General features: G+C 25.1%; 6 protein-coding genes across 7 annotated transcripts; 3 read left to right on the top strand and 3 right to left on the bottom strand.

Moving 5' to 3' along the window:
• Positions 1-1,604: 1,604 nt before the first annotated feature.
• On the top strand, positions 1,605-3,716 carry LOC108556119 (uncharacterized). The gene is made up of 6 exons (XM_017912076.1): positions 1,605-1,850; positions 1,950-2,008; positions 2,074-2,199; positions 2,268-2,441; positions 2,859-3,047; positions 3,576-3,716. Exons 1-6 carry the CDS (start codon positions 1,643-1,645, stop codon positions 3,714-3,716), a joined length of 897 nt encoding a protein of 298 aa, XP_017767565.1. The 5' UTR covers positions 1,605-1,642.
• Positions 3,717-3,824: 108 nt separating this feature from the next.
• On the bottom strand, positions 3,825-4,769 carry RpS23 (ribosomal protein S23). The gene is made up of 3 exons (XM_017912099.1): positions 4,742-4,769; positions 4,218-4,377; positions 3,825-4,141 (listed from the first exon to the last, which is right to left on the bottom strand). The coding sequence occupies exons 1-3, from the start codon at positions 4,743-4,745 to the stop codon at positions 3,874-3,876; spliced, it is 432 nt and encodes a 143-aa protein (XP_017767588.1). The 5' UTR covers positions 4,746-4,769; the 3' UTR covers positions 3,825-3,873.
• An 865-nt stretch (positions 4,770-5,634) lies between these two features.
• On the bottom strand, positions 5,635-11,296 carry Klp3A (kinesin-like protein 3A). Its single transcript, XM_017912113.1, has 14 exons — positions 11,227-11,296; positions 10,756-10,981; positions 10,222-10,657; positions 9,861-10,126; positions 9,338-9,778; positions 8,165-8,558; positions 7,671-8,037; positions 7,302-7,596; positions 7,044-7,180; positions 6,493-6,675; positions 6,236-6,400; positions 5,932-6,114; positions 5,764-5,843; positions 5,635-5,687 (listed from the first exon to the last, which is right to left on the bottom strand). Exons 1-14 carry the CDS (start codon positions 11,236-11,238, stop codon positions 5,669-5,671), a joined length of 3,204 nt encoding a protein of 1,067 aa, XP_017767602.1. The 5' UTR covers positions 11,239-11,296; the 3' UTR covers positions 5,635-5,668.
• A 3,031-nt stretch (positions 11,297-14,327) lies between these two features.
• On the top strand, positions 14,328-15,957 carry rho-7 (rhomboid family intramembrane serine protease rho-7). The gene is made up of 8 exons (XM_017912075.1): positions 14,328-14,374; positions 14,460-14,643; positions 14,774-14,875; positions 14,947-15,112; positions 15,196-15,413; positions 15,509-15,610; positions 15,699-15,796; positions 15,862-15,957. The coding sequence occupies exons 1-8, from the start codon at positions 14,328-14,330 to the stop codon at positions 15,953-15,955; spliced, it is 1,011 nt and encodes a 336-aa protein (XP_017767564.1). The 3' UTR covers positions 15,956-15,957.
• A 365-nt stretch (positions 15,958-16,322) lies between these two features.
• On the bottom strand, positions 16,323-23,044 carry LOC108556128 (S-formylglutathione hydrolase). 2 transcript variants are annotated; one of them, XM_017912091.1, is made up of 14 exons: positions 22,946-23,044; positions 22,229-22,654; positions 21,914-22,135; positions 20,811-21,002; positions 20,506-20,721; positions 20,064-20,447; positions 19,743-19,997; positions 19,164-19,646; positions 18,873-19,085; positions 18,563-18,791; positions 17,536-17,599; positions 17,093-17,470; positions 16,566-16,791; positions 16,323-16,505 (listed from the first exon to the last, which is right to left on the bottom strand). In XM_017912091.1, exons 1-14 carry the CDS (start codon positions 23,042-23,044, stop codon positions 16,323-16,325), a joined length of 3,570 nt encoding a protein of 1,189 aa, XP_017767580.1. The 2 variants fall into 2 exon arrangements, with proteins under 2 accessions (XP_017767580.1, XP_017767581.1); XM_017912092.1 differs by lacking the exons at positions 18,563-18,791; positions 18,873-19,085; positions 19,164-19,646; ... (5 more) ...; positions 22,229-22,654; positions 22,946-23,044 and adding an exon at positions 17,870-17,951 and having other exon boundaries at positions 17,536-17,606.
• A 302-nt stretch (positions 23,045-23,346) lies between these two features.
• On the top strand, positions 23,347-24,694 carry LOC108556129 (putative peptidyl-prolyl cis-trans isomerase dodo). The gene is made up of 3 exons (XM_017912093.1): positions 23,347-23,581; positions 24,128-24,340; positions 24,436-24,694. The coding sequence occupies exons 1-3, from the start codon at positions 23,527-23,529 to the stop codon at positions 24,654-24,656; spliced, it is 489 nt and encodes a 162-aa protein (XP_017767582.1). The 5' UTR covers positions 23,347-23,526; the 3' UTR covers positions 24,657-24,694.
• The last annotated feature ends 683 nt before the right edge of the window (positions 24,695-25,377 follow it).

Genomic DNA, 25,377 nt, shown 5'->3' with positions numbered 1-25,377 from the left:
AATTATTTCATAATTCAATTACACTGTTCAATATGAATTTTAATTTACAATATTCATTGCGTAACTATTGTAGAATTTACCTTTCTGGTAGAGCAAACGAAATTGTTCTATCACCTTTAGTTTAAAAAAAATATGAATTTTTTTTAAAAACATACGATTTTTGGTTAAAATGAAGCATTACACAAAAACTAAAGAAATTTGGAAGTTCATTCTTATGTTAAAAATTAGATGAGAGTTTCCCGAGTTTATCGATATACATAATTATATTTATTTATACTTTTGAATAACTGCAATTGGTCATCAAAGTTTAAAAGTAAGCCACCGAGCGTACTTCTTACGTATTATTCTTACATTTTTACAAAAAGTTTTTCATTCAGCACGAATTTGCTATAAGGTAACGTATCCTGTAGACTTTTTTGAAGAAGAAATCATCCAGATAAAATGGAATCATCTTCAATGTTGACAGGACGATAAAATATACATTTGCAACGCGTAAGCTGTGTTTTGTCGTCACGTAGGCATTACTCACTTGTTAGATTGGGCAAAGACGCAATCATACGTACTCGTCACTAATTACAATTATTCAAAAGCATGAATAATTATAATTATGAATATTGAAGAACTCGAGAAACTCTGGCTAACTTTTACCATAAGAATGAACCTCCAAACATTTTTGGGTTTTATATAATCTATCACTTTAGACGAAAATCATGCGTTTTTGAAAAAAACTCATTTTTTTATTATTACTTTTAAATAAAAAATTAGAAAAAAGTACATATTAAAATGGTTTAAAGTACAGTAACTGAATTCTCTCATGATGTAAAATATAATTTTTAAATATAAAAATTCGAAATCTTGGTACAATTTAGTTACTACAATATTACCAAATTTGACGGATAATCTGATTATCAAGTTATGTTAATACATTGGCAAGAAAAGTATATTAAGGATTGACTAACGCTAAAGTTAGCAAGTTATATTACCAAGCCTTGACCTGTTTTTAATGTAAATTTAGTAAAATTATCGGATTTAAAATTTGCCTCCAAAATCCATGCATATGGTAACATAGATGTACTATAATTACTATCTTTAGTGTCGCTGTAACCAAATTGTTTAATGTATTCCACAGAAGTATTAATTAAAAGTTAAAATTAGTGTTATATATATATATTATTATTATTATTTATAATTAAATGATGTAACCCCATACATATAATAATGTAATATATGTGTGCATTAAATGATGTAATGTACATATATAATGTATATATATTTTATATATATATAATTGATGAATATTAAACTCCATTTTATTTGATTAATCATTATATGTTAATATTATTATTTATAATAGAATAAATTTGTTTCTTCATTTTCTAACACGAGTTTCAGTGTACGTTGTATGCATTTGAAAATTACAAATACATACTGAACTATATTTAGTTTTATTCGTATGTTATATGTTACCTCTGAAATTACTTAGATAGTATTATTATTTGCAACAAGTGTTTTGGTATCATTTTAATTATAATTTTCTATTTATTCAATAATTAGTTAAGAAATATAAATTATATTAAAGATTTAAAAAATAAAAGAAATAAAATATAAAAATATAATAAGGTTAGTGTATCGTTTAAAAGCAATGAGTAACATAGAAGACTTTATGACAGATATTTATAACACTTTAGTACAAATAAGATACCCAAAAATTACAACAGCTGTAGCAAAAGATGTAGAATTAACAATTCTCAATGGAGAAAATCGACTTTCATTATTATCTTGGCTTTTGGCTGAACAGTCTCCCTCACTAGCTACAAAGTTAAAAAAGTTAAAAGGCACTGCTTTAGAAGGTTTTACTTGCTATATAATATTAATAATAACTACATAATACTTAATATATTATACGAACATTACTTGGAAGATTAAGATATTATCACTTTCTTTTACAGTAGAGTTATTAAAATCTTATTCTGAAATTGGGATTTGCAGTGATAAGAAGTTATTATTGGTTTGTATCTTATTTAATTTCTTTTACGTTATTTGCATAGAAGAAATTTTAATTGTTGTCTTCAGGGAGATTGTCCATTGGAGGAACAACTTTCAACTTTAAGATTATTATTGGATTTTATTAAATGTGTATTCATTGAGTCTTTTGATACCGATTATAATGAAAAAGAATCCATTGATAACATATTAAATGTATGTAAACAAACATTCAAAGAGTGTTTATATATAATTTGTATACTTATAAATATATTTTATATTAGGTCTATATTAATGAAGATCCAAATACATTTGCATGTACTATTGAACCAAAATTAAATTATTCTGAATCTATTCAATATTTTGATAATTTACAAAAGTATCTAAATGAATATGAAGAATTATCATCTACTTGTAAGTCTGAAGGAGAAGAATACTTAACGGAATATATTTCAGAAGTAATATTATTAAATTATATATTTAAGCTGACATGTAACAGTGATACAACTGTGATTCTATATGAAAAAATTAATCAAAAATGTATAATATCATTTTATTTATAGATTAGACATAACTGTACTTATCTAATATTATAGTATATTACTCACTTGTACATTTTATAAATTAATTTAATAATTTATATTTACGAATATATATTTTGTTTTACTGTGTATTTTTAATTACTAAATACTGTTTTCAAACTTGACTTTTTTTAAAACAGAGTCATATTGTTGAAATAAGAGAATTTTGTTTTCAATTTTCAGTTCATTTTTCCATATAGAATTATTCTTCTTCTTAGTTGTATCACATTTTGTATATTTTATATCTTTTATATCAAAATAATATATGAAATTATAAATTTAAATAAAATATAGGAGACACAAAAACAAAGTAATTTAGTTGAACAAGATTTGTTATTTAATGAAGAGAAAAAGAAATTTATAGAAGAATTTTCATCAATTGAATCATGGTCAACATTTAATGCAGAAAATATGAAGAATAATTTATATTCCATGGATGCTGATATTAGTAATATATATTCAAATTTTTCTTCGTTAACACAGGTTTTGTATTTTTATATTTTTTTCCTTAATGTAATTAATAAATATACTAACATCAATTTATGTACAGTAATCCCTGCTTAATTAACATAGGGATTACATCGAAATTATTATCGAAGGACGTATTTTAAAAATTCCTGGTAATTGTAATTATTTGTTTGCTTCTTGAGTATATTAAATATGAGGGTGAGGAACATTAAATGTAAATAAAATAAGAAAAAATCTTTGACACTTGCTTTATGTTATAGTATGATTTAAATGCATTTAAGTATAACCATATTTAATATCACTTTTATTGAAATCTTCAGCACTTAAATTAAAATAATTTCAACATGAATAAATAATATAAAAATATTATTTGTTTTGTCTTGTCAATTTCAGAAATTATTTGAAATATCTCTGTGTTTATTAAGTTTGGGATACTGTAAACATTAATTATTTATTTTAATGAATATTCATGTGTTTTCTATCTACTATTTTATATTTAATAAAATAAATATATTAAACTTTTTATAACAAATTATTTTTTAGTTTCTACAAGCAAAGGAAGAAATATCAAATGCCAATATACCAAAAGAAATAAATAAGTTAAATACACCATTGAATGAAATTGTTGAAAATAGTGTTACACACACTGAAGGAACTAGAAATTTTTACATGGATATTTATTAATATGTAATATTAATTACTTTAAATACTTCCTAAACTATCCATTTTTAAACTTGTATCTTTTGTACTTTCATAAAAATAAAAGCAGTTGTAGGTATTAACAAACAGTAATTTATTTAAAAACCTTTTATATATTTATTAGAAACACATGACAATAATTTTATGATCTAGGTCGCTCTTTCTTTTCTTTATACAGTGCAAGCAATGAAACATTAGCAACTTTTACTACTTTAAATCGAACTCCTGGAATATCACCTACTGCATGACCTTTACGACCAAATCCTGCAACCAAAACTTCATCGTTTTCCTCAATATTGTTCAAGCAACCGTCTCTAGGTACAAAAGCTGTAATTTTTTTGCCATTTTTAATTAATTGTACTCGTACACATTTACGAATAGCAGAATTCGGTTGTTTAGCTTCTACACCACTAAAAAGATTAATTTATTCGATTAAAAATACAATTAAAAATAATTAAACAAAAATAATAATATAATGATACATACACTTTTTCTAAAACAATACCCTTAGCATGAGAAGCACCACCAAATGGATTGGCCTTCCACCTTGTTCCCAAATGAGCTTTTTTATAGTCTTTATCGTTCCAGCGTTGATCACGCCTATGGTTTACATGCTTACGTGCAGTACGAAGACCACGAGGTTTACCTGCAAATTAGAAACTTAGGTTATGTATTGCACTTATTTAACATCTCATTTTTATTTGATTTTAATTTGTTACTTGTATTTAGCTATCAATTGTGATTTTATTAATTATGATAATTATGAATTGTAAAGTTAGAAATAAGACATTAGTAGTAATTCTATTGTAAGTTCAAATTTTTGCATTCAATATACATATGCTACCACGCTATTTTTATCATAATTTTAGATAAGGTATTTAAGAATTTCCTATTAAATACTTAAAAATATTATAACCGCGAGTATTGAATAATTGATGAAAATGACATATGTTTAACAACTTAAATATTACACTTTTAAAAACAATGGAATTTTAACATCAAACACTTACCCATCTTGCTCGGTGTACTATATAACCGGAAGAGATCTAACTTTCATTAACGGAAATATGAACTTAAATTTTACCGCTACATTTAAGTATATTTTATATTTATTAATAAAATATATATTTTTTCTGTCTAATGATTTTGTTTTATTAAATCATTCTATTTTACTAATGAATTCTAATTATAAATAATATTTTATTAATATGTTTTTTCTGTTTTATACTTAAATAAATGTGCAGAAAAAAAATATGCATTGTATACAAATATTAATAAATACAAATTTTATTTCACGTATTTATTGTTTAAAATATTCTGCATCAAAAATGTTATCAATGATCTTAAGTGGCAGGTAATGGTTACAGGTAACAGAACTTAAATTTAGCAAAAAATATTATGTATTATCAAACTAGAATATATTTTATTTGATTCTGAAAAATTTATTGTATTATATCTTTATGATAGAAATACGAATAAATAATTTATTTAAATTTTATAAAATTTATTAATGTATATGTAAAAATTAAAACCATAAAAGCTTCTAATTGCAAAAGAAGTGTTTTTACACTTTTAGAACTTCATATGTATTATTAGTTTAAATACATATAGAAAATAAAATTTAAAACAATGCAAAAATTAAATGATTATAACAGTAAATCAATTGCATTCTTTTTACAAAGTATAAAATTTTATTGTTTTGATCCTTAATGAGTACATAATTAAATAATATTGTTAAGTTTATTTATGAATAGTATTACTTATAAAATTTAAATGTCAAAATGTAAAATACTGTACTTTTTTGTAAAATATTTTTGCTACGTCATACAAACAAATTACTTTTAAATAGTAGTAATTGCACTTTTGTACAGAAATAGTCATAAAGTGTTACTATTGATGGTACTGACAATATAGATATAACAATATTGATGTTGATATCAGTGTTGCTTTATTAATCTGTTTGAACAAAAATATAGAATTTCAATAACATAAAATTGCACAATAAAATTACAAAAATATAATTTAAATGTACCTTGGTTTTTTTACAAACTTATTATTTTCGTCGTTACTTTCTTCTTCTCCTTTATAATCCACAAATAATGTACGATTCGTCTAAAAATAAAAGATAATTGTATAATAATCATATACAACTCACAGCATATTTTTGATTGATTATCATTATAATAAATTGCAAACTTACATTCTTTGTATCCCTATTTTGACAATGTTCTACAGTACATTTACAGTTATCATTACATATAATTTTATTTTTACGACATTTACATATACGTGTAGCACAATTCGTATTACAATAACATTTTATATCTCCATTTGATGTTCGTTTCACTGGCATATGTTCACGTGATGAATTCTTTGTTGTATTCTAAAAATGAAAATATTAAATATTGTTATCAAGAATTAATAAAATTAATTAATATAACAAATAATAAAACAAAATTAATATGTAATACAACATTCATTTGTGCTTAATTACAATGAATTACCAAAAGACTTCGTATACGATTGTAAAGTGGTGTTTGTGTCCAATCTGGATCTTTTTCAATGTCATCCTCTTCAATGATACTATCATCTTCAAAATAAATATCTTCCTTCACGACTTCATTTACTGTTGGTTTTACATTTTCCTTTTTTTTATTTTTACCTGAAAGCTGAAAAATTTATAGAACAATTCATAATATTTAAAATTGAAAATATTATAACATTAAAAATATTAATAACAAAATTAAGAATGTATATTAACTTTTTGTTCTAGCACTTGGCATTTCTGTTTATAAAGTTGCAATTCTTCATTTAATTTGCTATTATCCTCATCATATTCTTTAATACTATGTGTATCATTTAATATAAGTTGTTGTGACATACGTTTTTCTTTCTCTCTGACTCGGTATTCTTTCAATTGTGCTTGCAGAAGTTCAAACTTTTCCTAAAATTATGTTTATTATTATAAATACAATAAAAGTTTTAATTTAATTAAAAGATCATTATAAAGAATATTCAAATTTAAATGATCATTTTTTAATTTATTTTGACATATTCAAGAAAAATATTAGATAAAGAATTCAGTTTTTGTATGTATGGTTTATTATATTTTTACAAGTTATAAATAAAATTTGAAATAGTTATTTTTAACGGCGCCATGAAAATTACGAACATCTATAATTTTATCAATCTGATGAATTTCAGTTTTTTAATATTTTTTATAATTTCAAATTGTAAGAAAATTTAAAAATCTAAAAATCGAATCTTTGAATCTTTTAAATTAGACATACTATATAGCTTAAACATACATACCAGAAGTTTATTGTATTCGAATTCCTTTACACATTGTTTTCTTCTATCCTCTGCAGTATATTTAAATAACAATTTAAAAGCAATTTTTGCTTGTTCCATTGTATGTATTTTTTGCCATCTTGTATTTGCTCTATTTTCTAAATAATTAAATATTTATAGATGCAAGTATCTACTTATACCATTATCTTATTATTCTTTGTAAAAATAAGCTTAGTAGATTAATATGTATATCATAAATATAAAATATGCAATTCTTACCTTGGTCAGATTCAACTATTTTTTGTTGAAGATCAGTAATTTGTGTATTGCGTAAATCTAATAATTCACTAAGTTCAGTAATTTTTGTTTCATTTACATCATTACTATTTTGCAATTTCTTTAACATAGAAGCTAATGATGCTCTATTCTGCATTAATTTTTCAAGAGAATATTCTGCATCAACAGTGCTCACTAATATTTCTATTTCTTGATTCAGCCAATTTCGAATTTTATCAGTATCAGTATTCATTTTTCCTTTTGCTATCATTACTCTTTTTTGCAGATCAAGAGCTTCCTAAATGTGAAATAAAAAATAAAATTAATTAATTAATTAAAGTATTACAACAAAGAGTATACTTAATTCATTACTTTTAATCTTTTATTAACAGCAAAAGCTTCTTCCATTTTTCTTTTAAACACAGTTTCCTGTTTACTATGCCACATTTTTAAACGTGTTACTTCATTTATTTGTTTCCTGTTTTGATCTTTTAATCTGTTTACTTCTTTTTCCTTTGATTCTCTCCATTTTGTAAATTTATCAGATTCAGTGCGCATTTGTCTAATTAATTTTACTCTTGTTTGTTTTAGTAACTGCATTTCATTTGATAGATTTTTTATTTGTTGATCTTGTTTCTCTTTCATTTTGACTATTTTATCTTGATCTGTTATTTTTCGTCTTAATTCTGCTATTTTTTTCTCTAATTCTTGTACTTTCTTACGCCTAGTTTCTGCCAATCTGCAAAATACATAAAGTAGAAAGAAGAAAAAGTAAAGAAAAAAAGGAGAGAAAAACTAAGCTAATAATTGACACAATTGAACAAGAATAAATTATCATTTTCTTTTTATATAATTAAACTTCTTACTTTGTGCTAACATTATTCGTTTGTGCATTTTGTAGCGCTTGTAAAAGTTCTTCTCTTTCTGTTTGTAGTGTCTTTATTTCCTGCTCCATTTCTTGTATTTCTTTAGAATAATCAATGATTTGAGATGAGTTCTTTAAAAGCTGACATATAAGACTCTCCTTAATAGCAAGCTCCTTATTGATATTTTGTACTTCATCGTGCCTTTTAGCTTGAAGTAATGTATGTTCTTCTTGTTTCTCATCAAAATCATCTAAACTATTTGGAGAACATATATCATCTATAGATGTATGTTCTGTGTCTTCTTCATGATTGATTGTAAATGTATTTGCATTAATAGATGATATTGCACAGTTTATAAGTGCTTCTGATGTTTTCTTCTGACTGTTTTGAATATCTGTTTATTATAAATAAACATATTTTAAATACTTCATATTAACATTTTTTCTATACATTATTGTGGGGTTGCGAGCAGTGAAGGACTCTAGCAAGGAAATAATAAACAGCGGCATCAGTTTCGACTTAGGCGTTTAGGACGATGTCTGGAGTGCGTGCGTACGGATGGGTGCCGCATGCAAGGATTGTACGGATGAGATATTTATGACTGGGTCAAGTGTAAGCAATGACTGAAAGTCTAATGCACCCGAGTGTCTGAAGTACCTGGCCCACCAAGGGCGAGATTGCGTGGGAAATGAGTGATCAACGAAGAGAGCTTGTGTATGAAGAGAGAGAGTGTTAGACTTTAAATAAGGGTGCAAGGGCGCAGAAGGCAGAAATCAAAATGTGTGTAGTCGAGACATAGTGAATAGAGAATCGTGTGTTTGAGAGTTAGAATTGAGAGAAACTTAGTGTAATATTTTAGTTAAATAAACCTGTTTTGTTATTAAAAAGGAGTTGTTGTTTGTTAGACGTGCAGATCTCTGTCTACATAGCACTAATTTAGCAAAAAATCCTACATTATATATCAAATAAATAATATAACAATGAACCGAATTAAAATTTTAATTAAGTGAACAAAAACATTGAGAAATTACTCAAGAACGGCAAAAGTAAGAAAAAATAGAACTGTTAAAAATTTAATAATGATACTATTCTTTTCTAGTTAAATATTTTGATATTTGTTATGAATGTAATAATTAACACAGAATATAAAAAAAAAAAAATTATTTTACGTACCAAGAATTTTAAAATATAATGCTTCTAATCTTGTACAATGCTCTTTATGTTTATCAGGATTTTTATAAAAATCATCTAAAAGTTCTTTACATTCTTTTAATATCTTCGTCATATCAGTTTGAATATTTTCTCTAGCTTGTTCAGCTAATTCCACCTTCTCATGCATAACTACAGCTTCAATTAAATTACTATTTAATTTTTCTGTTAAATCCCTTATCTTTTTTTGCAAACATTGATTTTTTTCTTCAAGTTCTTGATGTTCAAGCGGACAAGAAGTTTTAATTTCATTATCTATTAAGGCAAGTTTTAATTCTTGTACTAATTTATTTAATCGATTTATTTCAGAAACTTTTGGATCCTGATTTATCACAGGTTTGTTCTTTATTTTACATGCTCTGTCTGCATATCTCAATGTACTTAAAGTTTCATCTAAATTATAATCTAAAAATAGATATAATAAAACAAATTATTTTGAATATTAATATTGAAAGTAAAACAACATAGATTTTATATGTGTAATAACCTGCTGGACTAACACAAGCTATCATTAGCGTTATGGAATTACCGCCAAGAGAATCTTGCAATAACCTTGTGAGTTTACTATCTCTATAACCAACATATGTTGTAGGACCACCTTCTCCTAATTGAGATATGACATTTCCTAATGCTAATAAACCTTTATTTATATTAACTCCTTCCTTAAACCTTTCACCAGTTGCTTGTGTCTTTTTACTACGTTCAGATCCAGCTAAATCTACTAAATGAAATTTCGCCGTTGTTGCTGTATTGCTAAATTATATTAATAAACAAGAATAAAACAGTAAAATATATTATAAATATAAAAATCTGAATCTTATTTCATAATTTCCAAACACTTTGCTTACAGATCATTTTTTTCTTGTTGATATATGCATACAGTGAATATTGCATGACTTCGACTACTGTATGCATTCATTGCAGTAGCACCTGTTACACGCCCTAAAGATCCTTGTGTTAAACAGTTCAATGCTTCTTTTGCACTTGTAACTTCTTTTTCAACGAGTCCAGAAATCTTTATGTTTTTACCATCATCTCTGATATCAACAATAGACTGATTTCGTTGTTTATCAGTTAGCAAATCATATAATTGTTCTTGATAAAGTTCCATAAATGAAACTGTTACTTTAAAACTCCAATTTTCTTTTGATGAAATTATATCAAATATATCATGCACTGCTCGTGGTATAACACCCATATCATCTTCTTCAGTGTAATTTGTACCCATTGAATGAGTTTTACCACTTCCTGTTTGTCCATAAGCTAATATAGTAACATTATAGCCTGCAAAATAAAGGTATATAATTATTTGTTGCATAATTTGCTAAAATAGCATGTACTTACAATATTTTATAGAATTACATGATTTAATATGATTTTACCTTCAAAAATATTTTTTATCATCCCTTTAATAGCAGTATTATAAAATTCCTCTTGAGTAACAACAGGGGGAAATACATAATTAAATGTAAAAGATTTAGCAGTATTACATATAACTATTTGTGGTTCACCAGAAACAACATCTAAACAAGTTTGACAACCTCGTTCAATTTCAGTTTTCACTAATGGACGAATACGAACAGCAACTTTAACTGAATCTTCATTCATCTAGAATAAAAAATTCCATTTTTTAAAATATATAATTGGGTTATACAATTGGTTATACAAACTGCAGCAAAATATACTGTTAGATGTTTTGAAATTTCATTTACAACATACAAAAGTTGCTTTATATATTAAAATAAATAATATATAGTAGCATAATTAACTACAATTAAACACACACATTCTTTAGGTTATTTATATAAGAAAATATACGATGAACATATCTTGCTGGTCCCTAACTGACAGACCTTGGCGGTCATCGGTTCTCATTGGCCACTGACAAACGTATTGTTCTATAAACGATCGAGAGTAAAGAGCATCAAAAGGACGAAGTCTTTACACATGAAAAATCAGAGGAGTTCTTAAGAGACATTTGAGCAGTTAAGTACAGGCTATAGTGTGAGATAAATCTTTTTCGAGACAAGACAACATTTAATATACATGATATCTGGTAATAGGTGATACAAGTAAATAAGAGGTGACTTGATATTTAAAAATAAGTCATAAAGTACAAATAAAATGTTTTTCTTTCAAAATTTTCAATTTACAATGCTTTGTTTTCAAGAAGAATGAGTTTAAAAATTTATGGAGTATGTATAAATATAGTCAAATTTCAATCTTATAAATTTTAGTGTAAACTATTTTTCCTTTTGAATGTCTTAAAAGACAGTAATATTCTTTTATTACGATTCATTCAGTCTATCATTTGATCTACTTAATATAGATATAGAAATACTAGAAATGTATATAAACATGAATAGATACAAACAATAGTAAAATTCATAGCATTACAACTTGAATAAAATAATGTGTACCCTATGAATGTTGAACTTCGATTTTTTTAATAAACTGTCCTGATTGTACTACCAGTACAATCAGGTAATGTGTATATAATATAGTAATACATTTTTACCAAGTATATTTTTACAATGATATAAGGTTTTCAAATCAACTTATCATCTGTTGTATTAACAATATGGTAATAAGGAAAAAATATTTATAATATATAATATATTGGGTCTTTCATGCAACTGAGTGTGGCTATAGCTCTGAAACAATAAAAGATAGAAAAAAATTTATGAAACAAAATTAAATTTGTTGAATGATTTGATGAATACTTGTTGTATGTATCTACTCCAAACAGAGAGACATTCAGAAGATTTGAAGATCACCTTTATTTTTTTAAAAAATTGTACATTTTTTTTTATACTAGCAATATTATACCATGGTACAGGTGCATGTTTTCATTCTTCACAAAAATATATTGGAGCACTTAAATTAAAAATTCATTAATTTAGATTGAAAATTTATAAGTTACTTAGAAAATAAACACTTGATCATATTACTTATGTTGCTGTATATTTGCATCTATCTATTTATTTAAATATTTATTTATTTTATTTATTTATTTATACCTCATTATTTAAGTAATTTAAGGGCCCTTTTCAATTATATCCTGTTAGAGATTTTTAAAGTTCAAACATATTTTTCTAACTCTAGATGTAATATTAAAACAACAGAGATAAAATATCCTTTAAATTAATTTTGAATGTGAATGAATATTGAATATCCTAATATGTTTTTAGCGAAAATAAGATGTATTTGTTGGCATATCAAAAAATGTATTGTTCTATCTAGAAAAATAGGGGTGACTTGAAATTTTTTAAATGTTTCCACTTTTGGACTAGCCATACTACCATGTTAGTTCACACCCTCTATCATTTTATAGTTATAGTTGTGCCCAGTTGTCAGAAATACCTATATATAGCGTCTTTATTAACATTATGCTTCCATATATCTAACTTTTAATAGTTATATTTTCTTTTTTAAATAAATTATTACGTCAAAGCTTAAATCTGCATAAGATACATCATCTAATTTTGTTATACTTGAAATATTTCTATTATATTTAAAATTTCACAGCATTATTTTTTATAGAAACTACAAAATTTTCTAGAAGTTAATAGTAATAATAATATTATATTACATATATTAATGAAATAAAAAAATTATTTTTGATAAAGATATAATACTTTGTATGAAAATTATATTACAAATAGTAATTTCAATATAATAATGTATGTCAATAACACTTTGCAATTGGTTGGAATTTTTAAAGAATTTTGAATACCTGTTATACTACCTTAATACTCTTAAACACGTGATACATAGTAATAGTAATACTTACTATTATTGAATCAATTTTATTAATATAAAATAAATTTTATAAGCTAACAAACATATTTTTTCTGTATATTTTATGATTATAAAATCAAAAATGTATCATTCTGCTAAAAAAATGAAGATGATTTTGAAAACCTAAAATTTATCATAATTAAACATATTTCATATACTAAGTATACAAACCTTTTATAACCATAAAAATTTTAAGTTAGTTTTGTATTATATTTTTTTATGTAGAATATTCATTTGCAACAGTTGCCGAATTCATTCTGTACATAAGCTTTAAACGAAAATGTGTCAGAAAATAATAATCAGTCTTTACTTACTTTTAGGTTCTTTATTATAAAACAACTAAGAATCCGTATTGACTATACTTTATTATACAATAACAGTAGTAATAAACACAAAAAACGAATAGAGGCAGACAAATTTACAACCGATGTATTTCAAATTTATGGTCGCATGAAGTATACATATATGTGTGTGATATTCGACTGGTGAAACTATCAAGTCTCCTGATTGGTCAATATGATTCATAATGCTACGAATCTCCTATAAGTTTGATTAGAGTTAATGATATATAGTATTTTATTAATAAAGCAAAAGTTAAAAAAACGTGCATAAGAAATTTAAATGAAAAGAAAAAGTGACTTATTTGCTTAAAAAGTCGTGGTCTATTTTTTCTATTTTTCTTAATTTATGAATTATCGCACATGTTTTTATAGTTTCATTAACATTTTTAATAAAGGTATAAAAAGCAATATGCATGTGTGAGTCTGACATTAAGATTTATAGCTTAAAATTATCGTATATTTATAAGTATAATTTTGTATTATTATATAATAATATCAATTATACGTATATAATTAACGTATAATTAAAAATTACAAAATTATACATCATTATTATAACATTTTTATAGTATAAAGGTATATAATCTTAATTACACAATTGGAAAGCAGCTGCATTAAGAAAGTTGCTCATTTTTTATTTTCAGGATTATAGATGAAATTGACATGAATGAATTTTATAAAAAGTGAATAAAGTGTTAATTCTTATAATAATTAACAATAGCAATGAATATCCTGTGATTATAATATTATGTGACTTGTGTGTTTTATAAAATCAATTGACACTATTCTGTTATTTTTTAATTGCCTACAATATGGCTTTTAGATCATTCTTACATTTAGGTGACAATGTCTGTAAATGGTAAGATAAATCTTTGTATATCAAGTTCTTGCATATTTTCACAATTTCAAATTACGTAATTATATCCATGTAATATCTTTTTTAGTGTTTTCACCACAATACAGCTAAAACCTAAATTACATATAGTTAAAGGATATAAACAAATTAGGAACTTTCACAAATTTATAAGCAAAACAAAGGTATCACAAAAATCTCCATCAAGTACCATTTTTAGAAAGCAATCGCAAAATGTTCCCAATTTATGGAAACCATTTATATTTACTATTGCGGTAAAGGATTAACAAAATAATAATTTAGTAAATATATAATAATAGCCACTAAGATTTTATTTATATTATTTTAATTTAAGTGTAATCTATCGTTTTAATATCATAAATTGATCTATTTTTATTTATATAGTTTAGTTCAACAACATTTATTGCTGCTATTATTTGGGAATATGAGCATGTGAGGGAAAATACTTATAATATAATCAGAAGTTACACGCAATGGAGAATACATGTTTGTATATTGAAAGTCATATATATATAAAATTTTCATTAAAATTTTATTAGTATATTAAATTAATTTAGAAAACAGGATGGAGATATCAAATGGAAAATTGGTGGAAAAGTTTATCAGAAGGAGAAAAAATATTTATTCCTATATGCTTCTTAAATGTACTAGTATTTTCAGCATGGCATATAGCTGTATTTCGACCAATAATGTATAAATATTTTTCCAGTAATCCTACATCTAGTAAGAAAGTTCATATTTTTAAAAATATTTATTATAATAAACTATTATAATGAAGGGCATTCAATTCTATGTTTTTTATATAGGTCGATGTTGGTCAATGCTATTCTCAACATTTTCTCATTATTCTTTTTTTCACTTAATCATCAACATGTATGTATTATATGATTTTTGTAAACTAGCTGTGAGAGAACTGGGCAGAGAACAATTTGTGGCACTTTATTTAGTTAGTGGAGTAGTGGCTAGTTTTACAAGTTATTTCTATAAAGCAATAGTTGGTGTAAAACATCCTTCTTTAGGAGCTGTGAGTATGCATTAAAACTTGTATATAGTGTATAAAGTTTCAATATAAGTATTATTTGATATGAAATAATATCCACATTAATAATTACAACATAGTCTGGAGCAATAATGGGAGTCCTTGGATATGTGTGTAGTCAGTTTCCAAATCTGTATCTCTCTATTGTTTTTCTTCCTCTTTTGAAATTTACATCAGGCACGGTACGTTTTATTTTAATTATATAAGATTTACATTTTTCAAATTATATATAAAGTATATATAGTCTTTAATAAAAATACTTATGATTAGGCAATTAAGGTTGTAATGGGACTGGATACCTTAGGATGTTTAATGCGTTGGCAACGTCTTGACCATGCAGCACATTTGGGTGGAATGTTATTTGGAATGTAAGCATGTTTACAAAAAAATTTTAGAGACTTTTATATTTTTTCTTTTTCTTTTTGTATAATAGATTTTGGCAAGCATGGGGTAATGCCAATATATGGCAGAAACGTGAACCGGTATTAGTATTTTGGCATCAGTTCCGTGAACCACCAAGTTCTTAATAATATTCTTTTGTTATCAAATTGATACTAATATACTCTACATTTTTAAGTTTATGGAAAAGTGTACAAATTATAAAAAGTGGAATTATATAAAAAAGAACTTGAATTTATTTTTAATTAATGTTTTAATCAATATTTAATTATAATTAGTGATAAAGTTATAAAAATTTAAGAAGTGACAAGAATAGAATAAGTGTTTCATAACTAACATATTTAATTAAAATGTTATCTAGTTAAAAAATTATATTAAATGTTACTTTTTATATATATTTTTTTTTATTGTAATATATATTTTTATTACATAAAAGAACATTATTTTCTGATACCAAAAAAGTTAAAAAAGGATAAAGAACGTACATATATTGTATTAAGATTTAAGATATTTTACATGATGCTTAATGTGATCTTCAATGAATGTAGATATAAAAAAATAACTATGATCATAGCCTTCTTGAAACCTAAGAACTAATGATAATCCAGCATCTTTTGCAGCAGAGAGCAAATTTTCTGGCAGCAACTGATCATCTTTTAAAAACTTATCTTCTTTTCCCTAAAGTTATACATTCATTTATTATAAGTTTTTATTTTAACTTTTGTCATAATGTCATACCTGATCAACTAAAATATCCAAAGGAGGTCCATTGTACTTTTTAGCTAGTTCTGTCGCATCCCAATCTTTCCATGCAACATTAGTTTCTGTTCCACCTAAATAACCAGAGAAAGCTTTTTTCCCCCATGGACATGAAATTGGATTACTTATAGGTGCAAAAGCAGATACTGTTTTATATAAACCAGGATTTTTTAAAGCACATATTAAGGCTCCATGTCCACCCATGCTAACAATAAAAATGTTTGCATGAACTAAAGTATCTCAAATAATTAATTATTAAATAATTGGGCTTCATAATGCTCAAGTAATACAAATTTAATTTAATTGAAGTTATTTAAAATAAATGAATAAATTATAATAAATAATTTTTACTAATTTTAAATATGTAGTTTACTTAAAAATTACATTACCTTTTTTGAATAAATTTGATTAGTACAGAATTTAGAATGAAAACATGCAAAAATTATCATCATTAAAAGTCAGTGAAATAAATTTTATTTTACTTAAATAATTAACTATTGTTTTACCTATGACCCATAATGGATTGTTTCTCTGGTAAAACAGGAAATTTTTCATTAATCAAAGCTGGTAGCTCTTTAGTAACATAACTATACATTCTATAATTTTTCTTCCATGGCTCATTTGTTGCATCAACATAAAAACCAGCACCAGTTCCAAAGTCCCAATCATCATCTTCTCCAGGTATATTAAGATTACGAGGACTTGTATCAGGTGCAACTAAGACTATTCCTTGTTCAGAAGCATATTTTTGTGCACCTGCTTTCTGTATAAAATTAGCTTCTGTACATGTTAAACCAGATAACCAATAAATAACAGGTACAGATCCTTCTTCTATTTGTGGTGGAAGGAAAATTCCTATATTCATTTTACATCCCAATTCATAGCTATATAATACAAAATTTTTGAAATACTGTTGCACATTTTAATAATATAAATAAAATTACAATACCTCTCGTGAGAATAGACTTTTTGCCATCCACCAAAAACTTTATTGCTAGAAATTTCGATAATATCTGGCATCTGAAAATATTTTTCATGATTAAATTTAGTTAAATATTTATTTTTCGATTATTTCTTATGTTGTTTGAATACTACTATTTTTAATATTCTTAAAGGGTTAGAAACAGTTAATAAAAAATTTTTATAATTTGGTATATGTGAAGTTTTATATCATAAAAGATAAAAAAGAAAAATTAATTTCATTAAATTAACTAATTTTTTAATCATTTTTTAATTTAATGAGATACTTAATATAAAAATAGATGTTATTTTGTATAACATACCTTGTATCGTGAAAAATTACGTATAATATGTACGATTTCCTATGGACTTTGAGTAGTTATGTAGCTCGTGGTTTAATGAAAATATCAGTTATACGTTATGAAATAAATTGATAATAGTTTATCGAATGATTCACATACGTGAAATTTGTGTTATGAACGATTTATGGATTATTTAAGTAAGAAAAATTAATGTAACCTCAAAATAATTAACCAATTTTAATACATATTAAATAGATTTATTTTAGTTTTCTTTTTAAAAATTCAATTTTGATAATAAGTAAGTTTATTAAAATTTTAATTATTTTTTAAAAATCAATTACGGTTCTTATCTTGTACATTATTCGTAGTAAATATATATAATTAGAAATAAGTTAATATACAATATCTAGAAAATTATATCAAATATGTTTCTTCTTTAATTATTTTTGCATAACAACTTTCACGTACAGTTGTTTGGGCTTTATATTCTTTCATCATATGTTTCTCACGGGGATAACTAAAATATAATAGTTTAAGGTTAATAAATTATATATGCATATATTCAAATGTGTGTATGGTGGTGAGTGTGATATGTGTGCGTGCGTGCATGTGTGCGTGCGCGCGCGTGTATATATGTGTCTTTAAACATACTTTCAAATTCTGGTTCTATATTGACTATATGTCCAATACTGCCCTTAGATGATCCATAAGTACTTTCACGATTTGTTCTTTTTGACAAACATTCTGATAAATTTGTATTACTACGAGATTTGTTTGATTCTGGTGATTGATTAAATAAAGTTATAGATGGTAATACTATATTCTGGACTGCCAATAATTTTTTAATATAAGATTCAACTTCTATATGATGGACTGTAAAATCTGCAATATCTTGCAAAACAATAGAATTTTGTTCTTGAAGTTCACGCAGTTCTGTTTCTTTCTATTAAATGTAAATAAATTAAAATTAGTTTATAAAACATATTTTATAATTGTAGTAAAATATATTGGGTAGTTTACAAACTTCTTGTATGAGCAAAGTTTTATCTTCTGTAGTTTCAAACAATTGATGAATACTTTTTTTAGCAATCTGTAAACTTCTATTAGCTCTTGATATTTTTTGTTTTTGTTCATGAATTTGATGTGTTAGATCAGTTAAATATTGGTTTTTATTTTCTTTGTATTCTTGAGTTTCTTCTATATCTTTAAGTATTTGCACATAGTCAGTTTGTATTTTCTGTTGAAATTATTTTATTTTAGTATTGAAACTTTGTATCTTTAAAATTGTAATTAAATTAAATATGTAATAGAATACCTGCATATTTTCAGTTAAAGTTTGCAATTCTTGCTTTTTTTCCTTTAAATTGTGTTCTGTATAGTGTAGTTGTTCATCTAATTTTTTATGTTCTTCCACTTCTGGTTTATTTTGATCATCTATAGTTAAAGTTACTTTGTATTTGTCATTACAGACATTTATTACTCGTAATGTATTTTCCATAGCTTGTATTTCTTCTTCAGTTTTTCTGATTGTTTCATCTAATTTATCACCTTGTTCTTGTAAAAGGTATTTTTCTTGTGCATTTTGAATTTTGATATGTGTAGTACTTATTGGAGTACCATCGGGATTAGTACCTAACAAAGCTGTGGAGTTGTCATACCTTGCTTGTAATTGTTTTATTCGTATTTTTCTCTCAGCAATAGCATTTCTGAACTCTGAACATTCACCATCAGCAATTCTTTTTTGAATAATTAGAGATTCCTTTTGCACTGCAATTTCTACTTTTCGTTCCCGCATTGCCTAAACAAACAATTTTACAGTTAATTTAACATTTTAAACTGTAAACAATTTAATATCTTTATTATTATAACAAATATTATTTCATGAAAAACTTACTGCTTCTAATTCAAGTCTATATCTTTCTAAATCATAAACATTATTCCCTATATTAGATATTATTTTCTCCATTTGGGATACTTTAAGCCGTAACATGCTTTCTTCTACTTGTTTCTCCTCATATCGATTTTGAGCAGCTTTTAGTTGTTTTTCTCCCGCATTCATGAGAAGAACAAGATCTTGCCTTTTATTTCGTAAGTACTCTAATTCATTGTTGTCGCTTGCTAAACTGTTTGATATTTTTCTCATATTATCCTATAGAATTAAAAAATAGATTCAGCTCATATGTTTTAATAAATAAAATGTTCTAAAACAACATACTTCTAAAGTTGTTATCTGTTTCTGTAATAATTTAGAAACTTTCAATTTCTCATCTAAGGTAGTTTGAAGTTCTTCAATCTTTTGTTGTTTCTTCTCTGCTACAGACTTATTATATTCATGACCTCTTAATCTGTCCAATTTCATCTCAGATTTTCTGACTTCAAATTCTACTTGATACCATACTTCCTTCTTATTCTCTAAAGTTTGTTCTTCTTTAATATATAATTTATCTAAATATTCACATTTTTTAGTTTCCTTTTCATATTGCATCTTTAAAACTTTATTTTCATTTTCTAAGTCTTTTATTTGATTTATAATATGTAAATTTGCCATTTGTAATCGATTCATTTCTTTGGACATTTTGGATTTTTTTTTCTCCTGTTCCTATATTATTTCAACATTATTTTTCGTTACTTAATAATTATTATTTATGTATATATACCTGAATCATATCCTCCAGTTCTTTTGCCTTTCCTTCAATGTTTACTTTTTGCTTATTAATGTCTTGTAATTTTGTAGTTAAATCAGTTATTTGTTTATTTACTTTTTCTATTTTTGTATTTTTAATTTGAATTTGTAATTTCTTATGTTTTATATCTGCTCTTACTTGCTGTACATGTTGAGTTAATTCCTTCATAATATTTTTTTGTATCAGGCACTAAAATTTTTAATAAAAACAGAGATTCTGAAGAAAAATAACTTTAAAAGTACTTTTATTAATTATATTTCTTCTATTTGTAAGCTTACTTGATTTTCGTATGTATTAATCATTTCCTTCATCTTATTCTGTTCTTCTTTCATCATAGTAAGCTCTTTATCTAATTTTTTAATCGAATCTTGAACTTGCTTATTATTCTCAATTTGTTCCTTCCAAAATTTTTCTGTTTCTTGCAATATTTTTTTTTTATCTTTAGAAATTTCGTGTAGTGCTTCAGTTTCCTATGCAAAATAATTGAGTACAATTACAATATTAGTTAATAAAATCAAACTTGAACAAAAGCTAACAAATATTAAGAACTAGAAATATTTAAATTTTATTAAACTTGAAAATGAGTTACTTTTGCTTTTTGAATTCCTACAAAAAGTTTAAAAATAATGAATTAGTCAAGCATTAAATAATGAGAGCTAATGAAAAGAACATTTTTTGTCTATATGTATACATCGTCGATCTCATTTTGTTAATTACTAATAAAGCTTTAGAAATGAAAATGAGTAACACTTATTGAATGACAACCCGCCACACGTGAAACAATAACGTTTCACGTAAGAAACTATATTACTATATTAGTAATATGGTAAGACTACCGTGCTTGCATTTAATATATTCATAGTCGGTAATTTTTTTACCTTTTTTTTTGTTAGAAATTTTTAATGTTAAAAACCGGTTAAAATAAAAAAAAATTCGAAAGTTGGTTGCTGTTGACTTCTTTCACTGGGAGAAAGATTATAAAATTTGTTTTAAAATATCAGGCTTGACAAAAATTGACAAAATTACAAATTACATAAATTCATCTTAGCAGTAACCAGAAAGAAAATCACAAATGACATGAATTTACGTCAGCGACTATGAATGTATTAATATAATTTTCCATACCAAATAATATACAATTTATTATTTAAATTTTGATTAAGTGCGTCTGCATGAAAACGGGTAATATACGGTAAATTACTCGTTATTTGCCTTTTAAAATCTTCGAAACCTTAAACTTAATATTTTTTTACAACTTCTGACAAATGGAACAAGATCAGCAAAATTTTTATTAAAGAGATGTTGTTTTCCATTATTTACTTGTTATATTATTTTATATAATGCGTTGTTAAATATAAAAGGATGGAATATTTGATCATACTTGAATAACTTTTTTAATATCATCATTTCTTTGCTGTAACATGATTACACTTTCTTTCCATTGATTAAATATTTGACGATATTCTATTAATGCTTGATCATACAATGTGGATATTCGACTAAAAATAATCTCCATTTCTCGTGCTTCATTTGTTGCTTTAGTAATTGTATCCCGATATGTTTGTAATTCGTTACTAAGTTTCTGTCGTTTTAATTCCAGTTCCTAAGTTACACAAGAATGAAATAGAAAGAGAAAATTTATAAATATATTATACAATTGATATTTCATTTTTAATTCTATTTACTTTTCTTTTACCTTATATTCTTTTAAATCTTCTTTCATATATTGTTCCACTAATTCGTTATTATCCTCATTTTCATTCAATATTTCCTCCCACTCTCGCAAAGCTTTTTCATCATATTTAAGTGTCTTTTTTGTGGTTTCTATATTTTTTGTCATTTTCTGTAATTCCTTTTCAATATTTAATACCATCTCATTTACTTCTTTCCATTCTTTTTGAAAATTCCGCGCTTCTTGCCGAAGACTCGATTCAGTGTTACAACTCAATCGGTAATGGTGATCTTCAGTTTTTAGTTGTGTCGAATGAGCGGTTAAAAGTTTTTGATTCATATCTTTCTCTGTTATTAAATTGTTAATATGTTTTTTCATCATTTTAATTCGTTCTTCTGTTGACTCGAGTTTTGTACTTAAATTCTCTTTTAATTTTATTTTTTTTTCAATCTTTTAAGAAAAAATGACATATTTTAGTAAAATAAGAAGACGACATATAAAAGTAATAAATAGAAATAATACTGCGAACTATTAATAATGTCGTAATTATTATTTATCACTACATGCATCATTTTTACATACAAAAATATATGATTATCTATGCTACTGTGCAGTAGCTTACTGTGTTTAAAACTAAAATGTGCACCAAATAGAAATAAAGTGTACACCAGATACAAACAAATGAATTTGTAAGTATGTGCAAAATAAGCGAAATTAGTATATCGTAAATGATTGCATTACTTCTTCTTCTAATTGTTTGTTTTCTTCATTTGCTACCGGTATTCGAAATCCATCATTCCACCCTAATTCAGTTAAAATTGTATCGATATTATTATTCATAGCCATATTTAACTTCAATTCTCTTTTAAAAGAATTCTCTAAAATATAAGTTGTCTTATATCTCAAAGATTTTATATTCAGAAGAGTTTGTAATTTGCCGTCATGGCAACGTTATGTCGATAAGAACGGTGCGTAAATTATAGCAAATTTAGTATTTATTTTATATCAAAAGCTTCTTTTCATTTTATGTTTTCTATGAAAATATATTTGTTAGTTTTTAAGCTATTTGAATAAATGAATATATTTTTTGTAAGAAATATATATACATATATACACATATACGTGCGCTTGCGCATCAGGTGTGTTCATATTCCATACTATGTAGTAAATGTTTTCCAAGTTTTTCAGGGAAAGTAATGTAGTAATTTTATTGATAAAGTTACTGAAACTGAATGCATCGGAATCTGGTATGTAACTAGATGCAGTGAAAACGTGTTTGCTGTGTTTGACGTGAGACAAGAGTAGAAAAATATTGGATAACAATGGCGGACGAAGAATTACCAGCGGGCTGGGAAAAACGTTTAAGCAGATCTACTGGTACGTCAATTTATTTAGTTCTTAATAATTGATATAAAAATACTTTCACATAATTAATTATTTATTTTATTATAATTTTGTTGTATAATTTTCGACATTTCGTTGTATCAGTGCTAGTATAGTGAATACGGCCGGCATTTTTCCGGGTACTAACATTACGCTTGCTAAAATTTTATTATTACAAGCACAGTTGCTAAGGAATTATGAAAATTTAACATTGGATACGCGTTTCTTTTATTTTCATAATATTATAATTATTTACGAAACTAATATGGCGTTAAACATGATCAAAAACATATATTATTATGTCAAAATTTTAAATAAATTCGCAGTTTTGAAACTTTAAATAATTTGCAGTTTTGATAATTTTTATTTTTTATGAAACAAATGTAATAATTTATACTGTAAAGTTTATTGTATTTAAAAATATGTTATAAAATATTTCGTTACAAATGTAGTATCATAAAACGCTGTAACTTGACGTAATTTATATTGTAATATACCTAAAAAACTTGTAATGTATTATTAAGTAATATTTTTTAATAGGACAACATTATTATTTAAACATTTATACTAAGGAAAGTCAATGGGATAGACCAGATAAACCAGCTGATCCATCTGGAAATAATAAAGGAGATGGACCAGAGGAGGTTCAATGTTCCCATTTATTAGTAAAACATTCAGGTTCTAGACGACCATCTTCTTGGCGAGAAGAGAATATTACAAGATCAAAAGAAGAAGCTCTTGAACTTATCAAATGTAAGATTAGTTTTACTTTTTTTGATCCTGTTATTGCAACATATAATAGTATGCATAGTGATTATATAGTTTTATAATCTTGTTTACATACCTAGCTTACAGAGAACAAATTGTGTTGGGAAAAGCAACATTTGCTGAACTTGCTTCAAAATATAGTGATTGTAGTTCAGCTAAGCGAGGTGGAGACTTGGGACCATTTAGTCGAGGTGCAATGCAAAAACCTTTCGAAGAAGCAGCATTTGCCCTTAAAGTTGGTGAATTGTCTTCACCGGTTCATACGGATAGTGGTATTCATATCATCCAGCGAACAGCATAAAATACACTAATCACAAATAAAGTATTAAATTCTTTAAAAAAATCTTCCCTCAGTTTTGCTGGTAAAATATGTTATCACAAAGGTAGGAGATTTTCATAATTGTATTCAAAATCATACATGTTTATTTTTATGATAAATAATTCTTTGTGTAAGAATAAGATGTAAATTATATTTTTTTCTTATACTTCGATGTCCAGTTATATATTTATGTCTTCCAGCAATCTAAGTCGAAGTGGTATACTGTAAAATTTTTATTTAATAGTTTACCATGTGCATTTTCATACAGTAAAAGTAACAAAACTTTTTAATAATGACACAAGATAAAATAGTAAAATTCCATATTCACCTTTAACAATACTCTGTAATGTAATTTGCTAACCTTACATTCCTTAAATATTAGATAAACATTGCATTAGATTAACAGTTGTTTTATTGGTCTTTATTTTATGTAAAATATAAAGTATTTTATAAAAAAAATATATATATATATATTTAAATTTCCAATCTTTTCCTTTTTTAGTTTGCTTTAATCTAGGAAACATTTGTTTCTTGTATTAATTTAATACATGAATTGTAATAAGTCCATTTAAATAGTTAGAAATAACATCAAAAAGAAGGAAAATGAATTTTGTTATAATTTCTTGTAGAAAATTGTGTTATTCATTTTAAATTAAATTGTTGAATAAATTTAAAATTAAACGTTTTGTCCAATTATGGTAGA

This window comes from Eufriesea mexicana, unplaced genomic scaffold (genome assembly GCF_001483705.2).
Source record: "Eufriesea mexicana isolate 0111107269 unplaced genomic scaffold, ASM148370v2 scaffold325, whole genome shotgun sequence".
Lineage (NCBI taxonomy): Eukaryota > Metazoa > Arthropoda > Insecta > Hymenoptera > Apidae > Eufriesea > Eufriesea mexicana.
Note: the sequence above shows the minus strand (reverse complement) of the source record. Positions and strands in the feature narration are given on the sequence as shown.